At 34.5% G+C, this 19,191-nt stretch overlaps 2 protein-coding genes across 2 annotated transcripts; one reads left to right on the forward strand and one right to left on the reverse strand.

Moving 5' to 3' along the window:
* Window positions 1-3,187: 3,187 nt before the first annotated feature.
* Window positions 3,188-17,446, forward strand: LOC105635713 (Reticulon family protein). The gene is made up of 6 exons (XM_012218797.4): window positions 3,188-3,401; window positions 4,041-4,230; window positions 4,329-4,509; window positions 4,612-4,753; window positions 12,619-12,688; window positions 17,060-17,446. Exons 2-6 carry the CDS (start codon window positions 4,050-4,052, stop codon window positions 17,227-17,229), a joined length of 744 nt encoding a protein of 247 aa, XP_012074187.1. The 5' UTR covers window positions 3,188-3,401; window positions 4,041-4,049; the 3' UTR covers window positions 17,230-17,446.
* On the reverse strand, window positions 15,010-16,101 carry LOC105635712 (cysteine proteinase mucunain). Its single transcript, XM_089720375.1, has one exon. The coding sequence runs from the start codon at window positions 16,084-16,086 to the stop codon at window positions 15,010-15,012; it is 1,077 nt and encodes a 358-aa protein (XP_089576501.1). The 5' UTR covers window positions 16,087-16,101.
* Window positions 17,447-19,191: the final 1,745 nt, after the last annotated feature.

Genomic DNA, 19,191 nt, shown 5'->3' on the forward strand with positions numbered 1-19,191 from the left:
CTTTTGGCTTGGAGAGATGAGTTTATACTCTTTTCAGTCTGATCTTATCCAAGATAAGGAATTCAAGAACTTGCCATTTGATCTAGGAGTATGTATTGATCTAGTTGCACTTGAAGAAAGGGATACACCAACATATTTATAAAGCAATAGAAATTCAGATTTGAGGACAAATCCTTTTCAAGAAAGAGGGTAAATGTGTGTCAAGTAATGAAAATCAATAAACACACGGTCACCACGAGGATCTACAAGTTCGAAGGTGAAGAAGTAGGCTCAAAAGAAGATCCAAGCTAATAACATGATCTAAACATGGAAACCTTGAGTCTATTATTTAGTTATAAGTTTTAATTAGCATATTTAGATCTATTTAAATTAGCTTTATGTTTTATTTAGTTTTTAAAGTTTCTTAGCTTATAAATGTTTAGTTTTTAATTTTAAGTTTATATCTCAAATCTGATTTTGGGTGTTGAGACACATTTATGAGGCGCATCATAAACTCTCATGGAAGGAATGAAAAAAATAAACTTTATATATAGAGACAATAATAATAATAATAATAATCAAGAAAAAATATATATGTTATAGAAAAAATAAATCAAGTTACTAAAATGTTCTGGCTTTTTCTTCATAAATTTATTCTGTTTCCATTGTTTTAAAAATCGGACTGACCGGATCATAGTCTGGTCCGGGTTGGATTGGGTGATCCGAAATATATAAATAGCTGTAAATCGGGTCAAACCGGATAAAATTTGGTGAAATGATTCATGTATTTGATACTGTTCAAAATCAGCTTGAAAAAGAAGGGAAAAATGAAAGGTAATCCATGATCCAACAAGAAGCACAAATAGCCCAATACCGAACGTGGCTGCCATGATCCACACGATGTTCCAGCGGTCTTCCTCAATTGTTGCTTATGGCGGGCCTCAACTTTGTCATTGCTAACGTGTTCGCGGCGCATGATTTGGCTAAAATGCGGTAGCAGACTCCATCATTACTGGAAAAGGAAGATGGATGCAAGTTCAGAAATATCGTTCCAGATCCAGGAATTGGTCCCGTTAAGTGACTATAGGATACATATAAGCTCTTTAAAGTGGTGTAGTCGTCGAAATTTGAAGAGATTGAGCCGGTAAGGAAATTTTGAGAAGGGTCGATATCAATGATCGAAGCGTAGATATCTACAATGGAATTATGTCATTGAGCGAATTGGTACTCAAATTCAAATAAAGAATCCGCCAGTAAAATCCGATAAAATCCGAAATTTCCCCTGTAAAACTGCTTGAACTAGCTGGGAAGGATTTCGCCTGTGAAGTTATTCTTGCGTAGGTGCACGAAAGTAAAAAATACCTGACAAAAATATGCTTTAGTTGAGGTTTTGGCATCATTGATTAGGGCAAAAATAACAGCCCCACGACCAACAACTACTTAAGGTGTAGTATAATTAATTTGTAGTTGTCTATTAGCTTTTCTAATTTCTGCTAAATGACTTTTGTTTTTTTTTTTTTTTCTTTAACCTAACATTTGGATTCTTTGCTGTTTGGTTATGTTATTGTTATCTTGATAAAATTTTAGTCTCTACGGTAAAGTAATGTTTTGTTTTTATTTAGCTTTTGTTTGACATTAATTTTGGAATTTATTTTTCCAAAATGCATCATTTTAGATGCAGCAAAATGCATTTTGAATGGTTGGTTTGCTGTTTTAAAACTGTAATAGTTAGGACATATGCTAAATTCAAATCAAATCTTAATTTGGGTGAACATTAAGGGATTGTTTTTGTATTATCTTGAAGAATTATAATAAACATTGTTACAAAACAACATGCTATTTTTTTTTTTTTTTTGTTTCCCCATTAGTCATTTAAAGTTTAGGATTTATTCGGCAAAATTAATTATTTTGATAGCTATAAGCTGTTTTATGAGTATTTCGACAATTTTTACGATTCTAGTATATGTATATGTTAGCTGTTATAGTAATTGTCAGCCGTTTTACTAGCTATTAGCGGATAGATATTAGTTGTTAGTGGTTAGTTGTTTGTACAACGGTTTAAAACAGAAGTGTTCGGTAAGAATAAGTGTTTGATTAGCTGTTTGTTTAATATAAAAAGACAGAAAAGAATAAGATCATAGAGAACAAGACAATGACAAATGATGGGCATAAGCTTGATAAAAAATTTATAAAACCCAAAACGTTAATGAGGATATCGTTTCATAAAACACTGTCCAAACTTTAAACATTAGGATAACCTTAATTATCGAATACAATAATTAATTAAAATAGTATTTTAACTCAATTAAAATATTAAACACTACTCCGCTCTTACCGAATAGAGCCTTATTTGTTAACTGTTTGAATAGCTTTTCATAAAATGCTAAAAACTAAATATTATATGAGTTAATTTTTTATAAAGCGATACATTAATCTTTAAAAGTCAATTTAAATACTGTGCTATCAAATACTGTGAAGCTAGTTTAAAAGCTACTACGTTGTTGTCCAACAGAGTTTTGGTCCGTTAAGCTTCACAAACAAAGCTAGATACTTGTGTCATATGCAATATTTTTTCATGGGCCAAAAATTCGGTTGTAAATTAATGAGATCCAAATGGAATTGAATCCTACTTTGAATTGTTTAATTTAATTGAATGGTGAAAAATACTGTAGACTTTTAATGCAACATATAAATTATTGAATGTGATTGAATGGTGAACAATATTAATCATTTTTAAACTTTTTATAAAAGTTATCTAATACTTACAAAATTTTATATTTGCAATTGTATTTAAAAAAATGTTCATTCTATCCCATTTTATTTGCTTGTTATTTCTTTTTTGGATGTTAAATATTTGCAAGGTTTTTAAATTTAGATATATAAATAATTATTTTTCTCATAAATGAAAAACAATTATTATTTATTAAATGAAAAATTTGTATTAATATCTTAATGAATTAATAGTGAAAAAAAAGATAAAATAATTTTTATTGGTTAAATTTTTAATATATATATTTTATCAAATTATGTAAATAAAATAGGACAAAAAAGTATTTCATATTAAACCCTATCAAACCTATTGGCTCAATAAATCTTTCCCTTCAACGGTTTAACGACCAATTTGATTCATATTGCTTTTTTTTTTTTTTTCTTTCGAAAGTGTTTTTCTCTATGATAAAAATATAAAATAAACTACTAGCTAGGAACAACGACCGTCGTGATTTTCCAAAATAAAGAGGGGACCGCGAAGAGCAACTGGAAGTAGCCCTTCCAGTCAGTATTCTTGTTCTTGTTTTTATTCACTGCCCACTACTCTGTCTTCTTCTTCGCTGCTAACTGCTATTAATTTACCTTGTCAACCTCAACGATTTAACTCAAACGACCTTTCCATCTGCCTCTTCTTCTCTCAACCTCTCCATTAGGTACCGTTGTTTACCTCTGCTTTTATAATTTTTTTTTTCAAATTTAATTTAATTTAATTTAATTTTTTCTGTTTACTAGTAATATTTATACTCTTATCTTCAAGAATCTGCTGTTTCTTTCTTTAAAATGTTGATCACGGTTGATCTTTACTTCCTTCTTGTTGTCGTTGTTGATTTCAATCAGTCTTTGTTCAGTTCCTTGAATGATCGTATGGGAAGTGAAAACCTCTGGTAATAACTTAGGGTTTCAATTATTTGGTTTTTGAAATTTTTGCTGGCTGTATTATTTTTCTTTTAACTAATTTCATTTAATTTCAACAAGGAATTCAAACAAAGGATATTTTGCAATTAATTAATTTTTTTCGCATTTGAGTTTGAAAATGTAAAGGAAGAAGAAAATTTTAGGAGATAGAATTTCTAATTTTGCAAGTAAAATAAAGAACATCATATATGATTGTTTTGATCTCATTCATCAAGGCCTGAAGAATTTGTTTCTCTTTTACCCACCCTTTTATGGATGTTTTTGTATCTGTTTCTTTTCTTTTTTAAATCTACCTTTCCAAGAATTCCTCTATTTTCTGTGATTGAAACTTGCAGCATGACTTCAATTTATGACAATAATTTGTATTTGGTTTGTAGATCACAGATATGGCTGAGAAAATAACAGCAGAGAAAATTTTTAACAACCTAGTAGAAACCCTTGCTGACAGTGTTCCGAAGCAGAAATCTGTGTCATTTTTTGAGGAAGAGTCAAGCTCGGTAACTTCTCGTTTCAATAGGCTGTTTGGACGTCAGAAGCCAGTTCACCATCTTCTGGGAGGTGGAAAATGTAGGATCATTTCTTTCTCTCTCGCTCTTTCTCTCGCAGTCCTCATCAATGCAACACTTAATATTTTCTCCCTTGTCTTTCTATGCAAAATCGTATAGCTGCTGATGTTCTTCTATGGAGGAATAAGAAGATCTCAGCCAGTGTGCTAACTGTTGCAACGGCCATTTGGGTGCTCTTTGAATGGCTCAATTACCATTTTCTGACTCTTGTATGCCTTGCACTGGTTCTCGGTATGCTTACTCAGTTTGTGTGGAAAAATGCTTCAGGATTATTAAATGTGTAAGTATACAAGTTCTCATCTGTACTGTTTGTTATTTTTAGGTTGGTATTACTCTGTTTTCACAAATACCTGTTTTGTAATAAATTTTTCATTGTAAACAGATCCCCTTCTAAGGTCCCCCGCCTTGTGGTACCTGATGAGTTATTCGTCAGTATTGGCAGGTCAATTGGGCTTGAGGTTAACCGTGCTTTGCGGTTTCTTCAGGATGTATCATCTGGAGGAAATTTGAAACAATTTCTTTTGGTATGGTTGAACCTCTAAAATTCTCAATGAAATTTGTTTTTTGTTGCATATTCAAAATATGTTAGTTCTTTTTCGTAATCTTGCAACCATCTGCATTTTGCTAGCACATTTTTTTTTAAACATTTAATGATGGTGAGCCTTGATAAAATGGTAAGGTTGCATCTTCCTTTCTTTTTTTTTTTTTTTTTTTTGTGCGTGTATGTGACTCGTGGGTTTCAGTCTTGAAACAGCCTTTCTGTAAAAGAAGCATGGGGAAGGCTGTTATGATGCATAACCCTCCATTAAGTCATTAACCTTCACAAAGTGGGGAGCCTTGTGAAATGGGGATGCCCTTTGTTTTCTAACTATGTAGAGAAATGGTAGTGCAGGGATCGTTCACAGCACAAACAGAAACAGGTTCCTAAGATGAATCTCAAAGGGCTGGCCACATCAGACTGATCACATGTTCTGGAATGGAGCCTCAATAGGCAGCGTTTTCATTGATTTCCTTTGTGTTTATATAGATCTAATTGCAAGATATGAAAGTACTAGGTAGATGTTGGCCATGCCTAATCATGCTTGGCTTTACCCCATAACTAACCCATGTTAAATACTCAAGCCTGAACTACCTAACCCAACAAACATGCTTGCTATTACAGCAAGCTTACAACAGAAACCAAAAATAATGTTCCTCCAAAAGTCACACTAATTAGAAATTATCAAAATAATGTTCTCAACCTTCAACAAATTATTGAATGAATGAATATATTTCCAACTATGTGGATGAGAATTTCGGCCTATGTTTGAGGTCAATTGATGCATGGACATGCCAATCAATAATAGGATCGGGGTATCTTCAGAAAATAGGGTTTCTGCAATTGCTTTTTAATTATTTTAAGTTGAAATCTGAAGATCTATGCAGTTCTTTATCTGGGTAAATAACAAGATTTATATAATCATCATTGTTCAATTGGTAGGTAACGTAAATATTAAAGTGAAGTATCATTCAGTCCCCTGATTATGCTAAAATACGCTAGTCAGACCACTACTGTCAGATTTAATTATAGTCTCTTTGTTTTATCTCTATTAAACTACTTAATCTATCTGTTACCATTAGTCAAAAGGATTAAGTAGTGTATAGTGAAAATTCGAGAGACTATATTATTAAAATAAGGGGTCATAACCCCCTGCATTTGATTATTACAGGGGTGCTAATAGTAATTCACTCTTTTAGGCGCCTTTACAGCTATATAACTAGCATTTGCATCCATTAGAGACAATAATGACATTTTAATATTGTTAAGGATTAGTTGTAAATATAACTCTGTTAGGAGTTAGATTCCTAATAGGTTTATAGTATCTTGTATGTGTATATATATATGTGTCCCTATTGATGAAATACAAGTAAGAAAAAATATTTCTCCACATTAAATTCACATGGTATCAGAGCCACAGGGCTCGTTAAATTTTTTTTTTCTCGTTTGTGTTACACTTCCAGCGGCTGTCAGTCTCGGTGACCGTTCTAGGGTCACCGTTTTGTCTCACCGCCTACCTCAGAAGCTTCCCCAGCTGCCGATCGACGTGCCATCCAAATCCGGTCACCGGATTCCCTCCGCGTGGGCCTCACGCGCTGCCTTTTGTTTTCTGCTACAGTACCACGCGCCGGCGCGTGGCGGCGCGTTCGGCTATTTCCAGCGATCGGAATTTTTTCTCTGGCTTCGTTTCCACTTCGGCAATCTACTTAGGTGGTTATTTTTCCAATCTGGCGAAGTTTTGGTAGGGGAGTTCTCAGTTTTGTCAATTTGGCGTTTCAAGTTATTTTTGCCCCTGTTTGCGTTGAAAGGCTATTTGTTTTTGGTATCTCTTTCTGCGTTGCTGGTAGGGTGTTTAGTTTTTATTAATAATGAATCCTGCACCTACAGATTTTAAAACTACTGTTACTGAATTGATCCCAGCAATGAATAAAATCACAGAGCATAAATTGAAAGGACCTAACTATTTAGATTGTAGTAAGACAATTAGAATTTATTTGCGGAGTGTTGAAAAAGATGATCATCTCACTGATGATCCACCAACTGGTGACACTTGATAACGTTGGCTCAGGGAAGATGCTAAGTTATTTCTCTTGATTTGTAATTCTATTGACAGTGAAGTGGTTGGGTTAATCAATCATTGTGAGTTTGTTAAAGAATTAATGGAATATCTTGAATTTTTGTACTCGGGAAAAGGTAATCTGCCGCGCATGTATGAGGTCTGTAAAGGATTTTATCGAGCCGACCAGCAAGATAAGCCCCTTACAGCCTATTTCATGGAATTTAAGAAGATTTACGAGGAACTTAATGTTTTAATGCCTTTTAGTCCCGATGTAAAGGTTCAACAGACCCAGCGAGAACAAATGGCTGTGATGAGTTTTTATGCAGGTCTTGCTCCGGTTTTTGAAACTGCCAAATCACAGGTTCTTTCAGGCAGTGATGTTACCTCTCTTCAGGAGACTTTTGCTAGATTGCTACGTACTGAGGGTTCTCATACCCCTTCCCCTTCTGATAATAGTGCCCTTGTGAGTCGACATCAGGTATCTAGGCAGCCAGGAAATAGAGGAAGAGGAGGAAATAACTGTAGTAATGGACCAATTACTTGAGAGGCAAGTATTCTTATCTGCCATTTCTTATCTGCCATTATTGCCATGAACTTGGTCACACTAAATGGTATTGCAAGAAACTGATCAATAAGCCTTCAAGGGTAAATATGGCCACTCAAGATTCTGCAGTTACTTCTTCTGATAACACTATAACAATTTCTGCTACGTAGTATGCTGAGCTCTCTAGATACCGTTCTTCTAAGTCTACTGATTCCTCGATTGCTGCTGTTGCCAATTCAGGTACTCCTTCATGTCTTATGTCTACCTCATCAGAGTGGGTCATTGATTCTGGTTGCACAGATCACATAACAGGTAACCCTAGTCTCTTATCCTCATTTAAAAAACCTGAACTATTTAATCGTCATGTTACTCTAGCTGATGGGTCCACATCTTCTGTCTAGTGTATTGGCACTGCCAATCCCATTCCATCTCTTCCATTGTCTTCTGTTTTTTGCTTGCCTCATTTTTCGTTTAATCTACTGTCGGTTAGCAAAATTACTCGTATATTAAATTGTTGTGTTAAATTTTATCCTACATATTATGTGTTTCAGGATCTTTTAACGAAGCGGATTATTGGTAGAGGACGTGAGTCTGGTGGCCTTTATCTTCTGGATGAATAAGTTTCGTTATCTTTGGCTTCTGCTGGTGGTTTATCTCCTCTTGAGATTCATTGTCGTTTGGGTCATCCTTCATTGTCTACTTTAAAGAAGTTATGTCCGCAATTTCAGTCTTTGTCAATTTTAGAATGTGAATCTTGTCAATTTGCCAAACATCATCGTTTACCTTTAGTTCCTCGAGTAAATAAACGGGTTTCATCCCCTTTTGAGTTAGTTCATTCTGATGTTTGGGGTCCATGTCCCGTTATTTCTAAAACTGGCTTTCGGTATTTTGTGACTTTTGTGGATGATTATTCTCGTGTTACTTAGTTATTTTTAATGAAAACTCGTTCTGAGATATTCTCTCTTTTTTGTTCCTTTTGTGTTGAAATTAAAACTCAGTTTAATACATCTGTTCGCATATTGCACAGTGATAATGCTAAAGAATATCTATCTAGTTCCTTCCAATCTTATATGTCACAGAATAGTATTCTCCATCAAACATCTTGTGTTGATACTCCTCAAAATGGGGTTGCAGAAAGAAAAAATCGACATCTTCTTGAGGTTGTTAGGGCACTTCTATTCCAAATGAAGGTTCCTAAACATTTTTGGGCTGATGCTGTTTCTACTGCATGTTTTTTGATTAATCGCATGCCTTCTTCTGTGCTTAATGGTGAAATTCCTTATAATGTCTTGTTTCCTTCTAAGCTTCTGTTTCCCATTGAACCTCGTATTTTTGGTTGTACTTGTTTTGTTCGTGATGTTCGTCCACAGGTTTCCAAATTGGATTCAAAGTCCCTTCGTTGTGTTTTCCTTGGGTATTCTCGACATCAAAAAGGTTATCGTTGTTTCTCTCCCGATCTTGACTGTTATATTATTTCTGCAGATGTCACATTTTTTGAGAATACTCCATTTTTTCCTTCTATATATAAGAGTGAGGGGGAGGATGATGAGTTTTTAGTTTATGCTATCCAACAATTTCATAACTCTCCTACTCTTGCTCCTATTGCTGAACTTGCACCTGCTCCTGCTACAACATCTACTCCTATTCCCGCTCCTGCACCAGCATCTGCTCGCCCTCGTTTTGAACAGGTTTATTCCAGGAGACCAGGAACTCTTGACTCACTTCCTCCCCCTGCCGCTTCAATAGAAGATTCGGTTCACTCCAGTCAACATGAGCCTGTGCCATCCACTCTCCAGTTAGACCTTGACCTTCCCATTGCTCTTCGAAAAGGTAAACGCAAGTGTACCTATCCTATTTCCTCTTTTGTCAGTTATGATCATCTTTCTTCTTCATCTCGTTGTTTTGTAAGTAACCTAGCCTCTGTCTCTATATCTGAAACTATTGTCCAAGCTTTGTCCCATCCTGGTTGGTGTGCAGCAATGAAAGAGGAGATGGCTGCCTTAGCTACTAATGGTACTTGGGATCTTGTGAATCTCCCGGCAGGTAAGAGAGCCATTGGTTGTAAGTGGGTTTTTTCCGTTAAAGTAAATCCTGATGGATCTGTTGCTCGTCTCAAGGCTTGATTAGTTGCAAAAGGCTATTTTCAGATTTATGGCCTTGATTATTCTGATACTTTTTCTCTCGTCGCCAAATTGTCTTCAGTTCGTTTATTTATTTCTTTAGTATCTACTTTTGCATGGCCTTTACATCAGTTGGACGTTAAGAATGCCTTTCTTCATGGGGATCTTCAGGAGAAAGTTTACATGGAGTAACCACCAGGCTTTGTTGCTCAGGTGGAGTCGGGTAAAGTGTGTAAACTTCGAAAGTCTCTTTATGGCCTAAAACAGAGTCCTCGAGCTTGGTTTGGTAGATTTTGCAATGCGGTACATCAATTTGGTATGCAGAAGAGTACTTCTGATCATTTTGTATTTTTCAGAAGTACTAAAACTGGTTTGATTCTACTTGTGGTTTATGTTGATGATATTGTTATTGCAGGGAGTGATTCAACCGGCATCACATCACTGAAGGCATTTCTCCAAACTCAGTTCCAGACAAAAGACTTAGGATTGTTAAAGTATTTTTTGGGTATTGAAGTGTCTAGGTGTAAGAGAGGCATCTTTTTATCTCAAAGGAAGTATGTCCTTGACTTACTGAAGGAAACTGGAAAGTTGGGTGCCAAGCCTTGTAGTGCTCCAATGGCTCCTAATTTGCAACTTTCGATTGATGGTGAGATATTTGATGATCCTGAGATGTATAGAAGGTTAGTAGGCAAATTGAATTATCTTACAGTAACACGTCCAGATATTACTTACTCTGTGAGCGTCTTAAGCCAGTTTATGTCTTCTCCTACTGTTATCCATTGGGAAGCTTTAGGACAGATTTTGTGCTACTTGAAAGGTAATCCAGGTCGTGGCCTGCTTTACAGTAATCATGGGCATTTGGACATTGAGTATTTTTCAGATGCGGATTGGGCAGGTTCGAAGGTTGATCTTCAGGGCAGGTTCGAAGGTTGATAGAAGATCAACTTTAGAATATTGTGTCTTTGTAGGTGGAAACTTGATATCATGGAGGAGCAAGAACCAAAATGTAGTCTCACGAACGAGTGCTGAATTAGAATATTGAGCTATGGCACAATCCGCTTGTGAATTAATTTGGATTCGTCAGTTGTTAGAGGAAATTGGCTTCAAGTCTTCCTTGCCTGCAAAGTTATGGTGTGATAATCAAGCTGCTCTTCACATTGCATCAAATCCCGTATTCCATGAACGAACAAAACATATCGAGACTGATTGTCATTTCATTCATGAAAAGATACAACAGGGCGTTATCTCTACAGGGCATGTTAAAACAAGTGAACAGTTAGGAGATATCTTTACAAAAGCTCTAAATGGACCTTGGGTGGACTATCTTTGTAACAAGTTGGGCATGATTAACATCTATGCTCCAACTTGAGGTGGAGTGTTAAGGATTAGTTGTAAATATAACTCTGTTAGGAGTTAGATTCCTAATAAGTTTATAGTATCTTGTATGTGTATATATATATGTGTCCCTATTGATGAAATACAAGTAAGAAAAAATATTTCTCCACATTAAATTCACAAATATGACTAGCTTTTGCATATTAGAGACAATAATGACATTTCACTAGCAATTAATTGAAAAATAAACATAAGAATTAAGTAGTGCAACGAAACTAAAAGTGACGGGACTATGTGAATAAATTCTGAAAATAAGAGTCTTGAGTATTGTATTTGAGTATAATTTGGAGATTAAATACTAATTCACTCTAAACATTATTTTTGAGAAATGTTTTGAGAGCATTTTGATTATGAACTTTCTTTCAAGTAATAAGAAATTGAACAATTAACTTTAGGCAGATGATTATATGAATTGGGAATATGTACATGATTAAATTTCATTTTTGAAACCACATAAGTTTCTCTTTTACTAATATATCCATGTAGATGAAATTTGTTTATCTTAAAATCTTAAAGTTAAATTACCATCTAGTCCCTATTAAGTTTTCCATCAAATGTACTTTAGGTTGATTTTTTTAGCTGCAAATTTTATTTCTATTCTCAATGACACCTATCCAAACCTCATTTCTTTTGAATCTCTCCATTTCTCTTCTTTTCAATGACATACCCAATTGGGCTTGTTCAAATGAAATCTTTGCTCTTGTTCATGTCTTTGCCTTTATGTTAGATTTTGATTTTAATCAATAAATACATATATATGGAGAGAGAGGGAAAAATAAAAAGAGAGGAATTGGTTCAAATTTAGATTTTCTTTTTTCAGTGTTTATTTGGTTCAGATTTGCCTTTTTCCCTTTTTGTGGGTTAAAGAAGAGATGGGTTCTTGAGAGTTTTATGAATGAAAAATGAAAGAGAGAGTTTCTCTTAAAAATGTATAATTATTTGTGTAATATAATACAATTCGTTGTGTGTGTATGCTTTTGGTATTTATTTTGGAAAAATTTCAACTCTTTTACTTTTTTCTAAGCCTCAAAATTTTTTGTTAATGTCAAATCATTCTCATGCATCTCTCTCACTCTCTCTCTCTCTCTCTCTCTCTCTCTCTCTCATTTGATGATGCTTTCATAATTGTGTCCTAATATAAAAAGAAAAGTATTTCTTTCCCTGTCGTTATCTTTCTTGAATGGAAGGTGGTGCTCTTCAATCAACGATTTTGTGCTTCCCTTTTCACAATTGAAATCAAGATTTAATCAAGGTTTTAAAAAAACAAGAATCAGATAATGCTTGGGAATTTAGTGATTGCAGTGCTATTTATTTTAGACTATAGTATGAATAGTATGATTCCAAATGTCATGCTTGCATGTATAAAAAATTTTTCAATGCAAAAGAAGAAATTTTTAATTGTTGAACTAATGGCCTAGTTGTCAAGTGCTTATCTTATAGTGAAAGAGTTTAGAAGTTGAAATTTTCATAGATGTGCCTTAGAAAATTTCTGTTATACCTTGTACCAAAAAAAAAAAACGGAGAGTGTAGCATTAAATTTCTACGTGTGAAACTCATTTTTCATTTGTTTTTTAGCATTAAATTGGTACAAGTGGTAGAAACTTGTCTACTCTTCCTGTACCTACTCAGTAACTTTATTTCCAAGTTTACTTGAGATTTTTACATATATAGTTAATTTTTCACTTGTTGGACTCTCGGTGAGAGTAATTAATTCCCGTGGGGAATTCTCTCAGGTTATAGCTAGTTTGTGGGCTGCTGCTGTCATTGGGAGCTGGTGCAATTTTCTAACTGTTATGTATATTGGTAAGTGTGGCATCTATTATTATATCAAGTATTGCTGATTTCCTATATGAGTTTTTGCTCCGTGTTTTCTTATGAGTTAATAAAAAAAGAATGTATACTGCAAACTGTACATCATTATTGATAACACTTTATGAAGCGCTACCATGCCTTCAATGTGAGATATGCATTGTTGGCACCTGCCTGATATGCGCATATACTAGACATGTCCAACTTACATGTCTGACACACTTTTAATATGTGCATATCACTCACATGCCACACTTCTTATTTGTATAATCTTTTAGCAATAGAAAGAAAGTATCTTCTTTGCTTTTGATCTAGCTCACTGCACAAAGAATCTTATATTTATGGTCTTTGGGGAGGGTTGATATATGCAGCTTTTATTCTGCTTTGTGCAGAGGTTGTTTCTGTAGTATAAAGAAAATATGCCCTTAAAATATTAAATGATAAAACTTGATATATTTGCAAAGTAAATCATAAAACGGAAAACTATGTTTGAGCAAGGTAGATAAATTTCCCTTAATCAAACGAATAGTAGTCAGCTTAAGATAGGTGAGAAATGAAGATTTGTCTCTCGGGCATGGGTCTGAAATTTGATAGACAAATTGATGTGATCTTTGTAGATGAAAGAGAATGGAGGGTTTAGCTTTTACTACTGAATAGAGAAAAGTGTAAGTTCATGTTTGGTTGGCAAGCATATGGGGAAAAAAAATTGAAGAAAGTGGTCGGTGTGGATTTCATTGCCAAGAAAATATTAGTTAGTATTTGGCTTCCAGAAAATGGAAAAAAATAAATGAAAGAAGTGTTAGGTTAGTATATGTATTGCGAGGAAAATGGAGAAAGAAACTCAAGAAAATTATTCACTAACTTTGACTATCAAGCAAATTGAGGAAAGCAAAAGAGCCAAAGCTAGGTAGACAATGGTAGAGAAGTTAGTCTTGTTATTTCATGTGAGCTTAAAGAAAAAAGAAAAATCTAATGCAAGGATGCTTATGTTAATGGAACTAATATTAGATACTACGTATTTCAGTGTTGAAAATAGAGGTCATGAAGGGTGGAATAAGAAAGAAGTTTGGGGGCAAAATGTAATATTTTGCATTTTTTTTTTTTTTGGGGGGGGGGGGGGGGAGAGCAAAGTGTATTTTTTTTTTTTCAATTGTGGGGTGCATAATCTTTTTTTTTGTAAGCAATATATTTTCTGGAGTTTTGGCCACCCCAAATCTCCACTTGGTTCCGCCCCTAATGACCGATGAATTTGATCAAACTTCACGGGATAAATAGCATTTTATCGATCTTTTATTTATTAGATATATTCAGTAATTGCCTTCATTGATGTATCATGAGTTAGGAAGTGTTAAGGATTAGTTGTAAATATAGTTCTATTAGTAGTTAGATTCCTAATTAGTTTATGATTTGTATTCCTAAATAGCTAGGTAGCATAGGAATTCCTTATATATAGACCTATGTAATCGATTGATGAGATACGAGAAATACAATTACAATATAATCTCTCAATATGGTATCAGAGCCTTCCATTCAAAAAAAAAAAAAAAAAAAAAAAAGAAATTTCCTGAAACTTCCCTTACGAGAGGCCACTGCCACCCTAGGAAGCCTTTCTAGGGTTAGTATTTTGCCTCACCGCCCACCCCAGGATATTCTCCAGCCGCCGATCAGTGACTCCCTAGAATCCAGTCGCCGGATTCCAAGCGAATGGCCATCACTCGCCACCTCTTTCTTCCTGCTCTGGTTCACACGCTGGCGCATGTCCAATGGTCTTTTTCACTTCGGTTCCTCTCTCCGATGTTGGCTTGAAGAGAGACGTGCAACCCAGTGAGTTACATCGTCATTCTTGGGCTTATTCAATAGGTTTATTTGCTGTGACTGTGTCGGGCAGTCCTCTGCTACTGTTGCTACTGTTGTTGCTTTAATTTGCTGAGGAAACATATTTTTCCTTTGCTGTGACAATTGGTTTAGGTAATTTTCGGTGATTTTCTAGTGATACCCTTTTGCATTAGGGTTCAGTACTGCACCTTTGCTACAGTTATGGGTATTCTGCTTTTGAACCTTCTCCTTTGTCGAGAGCAATGCAATCCCAGTGAGTTGCATTGTGTTCTTGGCCTTCAGTGGTGTGCTCCGTTTGCCAGATTTTCCTTTGCTGCGTTTCTGATTATCTGAGCTACAGTGCTTCCTCTTTGAGGCATTGATTATGTAAGCTTGAAACAGCCCTGTGAGTTGTTTTCTGGTTTAGTGAGATTTGTTTTGACAACCTAAGTGTGTTGTCTTAATTCTGCTGCTACTATTTGGTTTGGGATTCTATATTGCTATAATGAAGTGGGTACGGTTGCTGAGTATGGTATTATGCTTTGCTGAAAGTAGTAGTTTGTATTCCTTTGCTCCAACTTGATATGACCACTTTCACCCCAATCAGGACCCCATGAGTTCCTCACCAACCAGTAATCTACACCATTCTCTGTGCCGTATCCAACAGCAGCCACACCATGGTCAAGCTGTGTGCCACATCTACCAGTAAAAACACCCGATTGGAAAAGTTGGAAAGCCCTGCCACCAGCTTCAATGGCAACACTAACTGGCTGATTTGCCAGAGCCTTCTTCAAGGATTTCTCATCATTTTCAGGAACATCTTCATATCCATCAATAGTAACTACCTTAGCATTTTTCCTGTATGGATCACAAACATTATCAACAGCCTCATATGGGTAATCTTGTTCAGTATCAATACCACCATTTTGGATAATAAATTCAAAGGCATAGTCCATAAGACCTCCATTGCATCCCTGGTTATATGATCTATCACAATCTACCAACTCCTGCTCTGATAGAGAGATTAGATCACCAGTTACAATCTGGTTAATCCCTTCTACTGCAGCAACAGTTGAGAAAGCCCAGCAACTCCCACACTGTCCTTGATTCTTGACAGGAACAACAGCCCCTTTTTCTCTCCAATCAACCTTTTCCGGCAAATCATCATCTTCTTTATACAAATACCTACTTTCAGTCCCCATCGATGCCCCCAATCTATTTTTCCTTTCCATCCTTGTACCCAAGAACATCGCCTGGTACTCCTCATTACTCAGATCGGCGAACCGGTTCAATCCAAGCTTATAACTCCGATTAACCGAGTTATGCTCATCGATGAATTTAAGATAATCTTTAAAGATCTGAAACCGCTTCTCCTTCTCGCCCAAAGCATTATAAGCTTTCCCATGTTTGACGAGCCACATCTCATAGATTCTCCGAACATTAGCGTCTGTTCTTTCTTCTGGGTTTTGTCCATGCCTGATATTGTAATCAATAATCGACATGTCTAGCGCTAAAGAAGAGAAAAAAAGGAACCCACATAGGATGAAAAAAGGGAGAGATCTTCCAGGAGAAGCCATGGCTGTAGGGTTGGGTCGGATGGTGATGTGTATTGTGCTTTGCTGAAAGTAGTAGTTTGTAACAAGTTGAGCGTGATTAACATCTATACTCCAACTTGAGGGGGAGTGTTAAGGATTAGTTGTAAATAGAGTTCTATTAGTAGTTAGATTCTTAATTAGTTTATGATTTGTATTCCTAAATAGCTAGGTAGCATAGGAATTCCTTATATATAGACCTATGTAATCGATTGATGAGATACAAGAAATACAATTACAATATAATCTCTCAATAGGAAGTAAGATTTCTTGATAGATGCTTTGAGACTAATATGATTTGTTTTACCCCTTTACACATGATTTTCTTTTCTTTTTTTTTATTTTTTATTTTTTATTTTTTATTTTTTTTATTTTTTTGATATTTATCCTACTTTATTGCCGTGCATTATAGCCAAAATGGTCCATTTATAATCATTTTACAAGGTCTCAAATGAGCTTCAATTTGTTTCATTTGAAATTTCAATCTGAAGATTAAATTACAGGATTAGGAAGTTAGAATCGTCTAATGGTAGAATGGTGAATCATTCTTGTATCATTATTAGATCCTAAACAAAAGCTAAGGTAAACAAAGATGAATAAACAAAGCTGACAATGAATTTTAAACTAGTACTATATAAAGGAGTAATCCATAGTCCAGTTTAAGTGTTACCTTAGGATTTTTTTTTTTTTCTTCTGTTTCACTTCATCTATCATTTTACAAAATTAACTATTAATTCTTATTTTCAATTTAACTCTTGTCTCTTGTTATCTCTACTAAATTACATCATTTCTCTCATCCTTATCACCTTTATATAATCTTCCTTACCACCTTTCTTTCTTAGTTAAAGATTTGGAGAATTGATAAAAGGGTAATTAGTCAATGTAACTACTCTTTTTCTAGAATTAATTGACAATCTTTGTGGTATATTGTGTTTCTGACTGTCTTGTTCTTCTTAAGGTTTTGTAGCTGCACACACATTGCCAGTCCTATACGAGAGGTATGAAGACCAAGTAGATGACTTTGTGTACAAGGTACTTGAACAGCTGCAAGGTCACTACCGTAAGCTGGATTCCGGTTTCCTTAGTAAGATTCCCAAAGGAAGGCTCAAGGGGAAGAAGCATGAATAGATTAATTTGGCTCTGTATTTGATATTTTAATTGTTGGTTATTTAACTTGTGAAAATGTTATGGTGTAATTCATTTCAAGTGATAGGTTCATCAAAATCTGGTTCTAGCATGGTAAATATTTTGTTAGTCTAGGAATAATTGATATGGTTTATCTTCGTTGTCATAATGATAATTTGTCTAAATATCTGATGTTAATTTAGGAATTATTTTTTAGTAAGCTTCAATTATTTGATTTTGGTATTCTAGTTGTAAGTTTGAGGAAGTGGTTTATTTAATGAAGAATAGGGGAAAAAAAAAAGTCTCATTTTGTCCCTTTAACTTAGCGAAATGCTAAAAGGTCATATTTTAATTTTGTAGCTAAAGTACTCTATAAAGTTGGACAAAAGAGTCGAATAGCCTATTTGTTGGGTTGGTAAGCAAGTATGCAAAGAAGACAGGAAGCGAGTGAATTGAGAGTAACAAGTACAAGGAGTTTTTGAATGTGCTTTCAGCCTTTGTTTCTTGCTCAATCTGCCTTTTAATTTCTGCAGTCTGTACATATTTATTTATTTATTTATTTATTTTCTGCAACAAAGAAAACTTTAAAATGTTGATAATTATGAGTTTGAAATTTTATTTTATTTAGTATTCTATTACAACTATTATCGTATCTAATACCATTTTTTAAAATACTAGTCTTTTTTATGACGTGAGTTGCACGTTAATTATGCTTTTTATATTCTTACCTTTTATACTCTTTTAATTTTTTTTTTATCTATACAATATTAAAGCAAGTGTTTTTGTTTAGATACAATTAGTTAATTTGTATTGGACTTTACTGTACAAACTATTTGTATTGCTACTCCTTATGTACTTAATTTTATTTTTATATAATGAAGTAGTCTTAAAATAAAGTTTAACTCAATCCCTATTCCTAATTTTTCAGTCTTTCATTTATAAATGCAAACCCTAATAGATGTCCAAAAAGAATAATCAAGTCATTACCCTAACCTTTTGTCCTCAACCTCAAATCAATATCTATATACAATTATAACGAAAAATAATAATAATTTATTTTTTACTACTATGTAAAGAAAATAATTGAGAAGATGATTTGAATTGATAATAGTAATCATTTTAGTTACAGTAACAATATTACTTACTCATTGGATTAGAGAAATGAATATATGAACATACAAACATGTTCTTGAAATCCAAAAAGTCACACAAAATATAAATATATAGTTATAGTTTTTTTGTAATTTCATAAATACTATTTTTTTTTCAAATCAAAAACAATTTTACGATGTAAGAGAAAAAATATCAAGAAAATTAAAAATGTTTAATCATCAAGAGACTATCTAGGATTCAATATTGGTCACTTAATGAGTTTATTCAAGTATTTTGGGTTTAGGGTGTTGGACGAATCGGATTTTTGGTTGAAAACTTATTTTAGCGGTTTTGCTGGATGGTCCAGGCTTTAAAGCATGTTATATCTCGAATGGACCAGGCTTAATTGTCAAAATTTTGAGTTTAGGCGTATACCTATGTCGAGGGGTCGAGGGATTTGGTGGTGCAAGTGTACGATTCCATAGCTCCACGATTGAAAACGACTATGGAGGTCGAGTCTTTCTCCAAAAGCAAAGGTAGGGCACAAAGAACCGAAATTAATCTTAATCTAATATTTAGCTTTGGTCTAAGGAAGACCAAAGTTTGATAGAAAGTTGAAAGGATTGACTTTTGAGAACCAAGTCGGGCCTTAACTCAACTAAGGAAGAAGAGCAAAGTTGAACTTTATAGCCTTAAAATAGTTCACAAAGGGAGAAATAGAGCTGTTGATGCTTGAGACGCGCTCGATCAAGCAACGGTAGGTAATTGAAATGAAAGGCGTTGTGCTGAATTTATAGGCTGTGGAGCCTCTAGTCGATATCGACCATATCGGTGTCGGTACCGGCCATGTCAGTGCTGGTACCAATGAAGGTT

Source organism: Jatropha curcas, chromosome 4, assembly GCF_041381405.1.
Source record: "Jatropha curcas cultivar XTBG-Jc1 chromosome 4, XTBG_Jcur_1.0, whole genome shotgun sequence".
NCBI classification, from domain to species: domain Eukaryota; kingdom Viridiplantae; phylum Streptophyta; class Magnoliopsida; order Malpighiales; family Euphorbiaceae; genus Jatropha; species Jatropha curcas.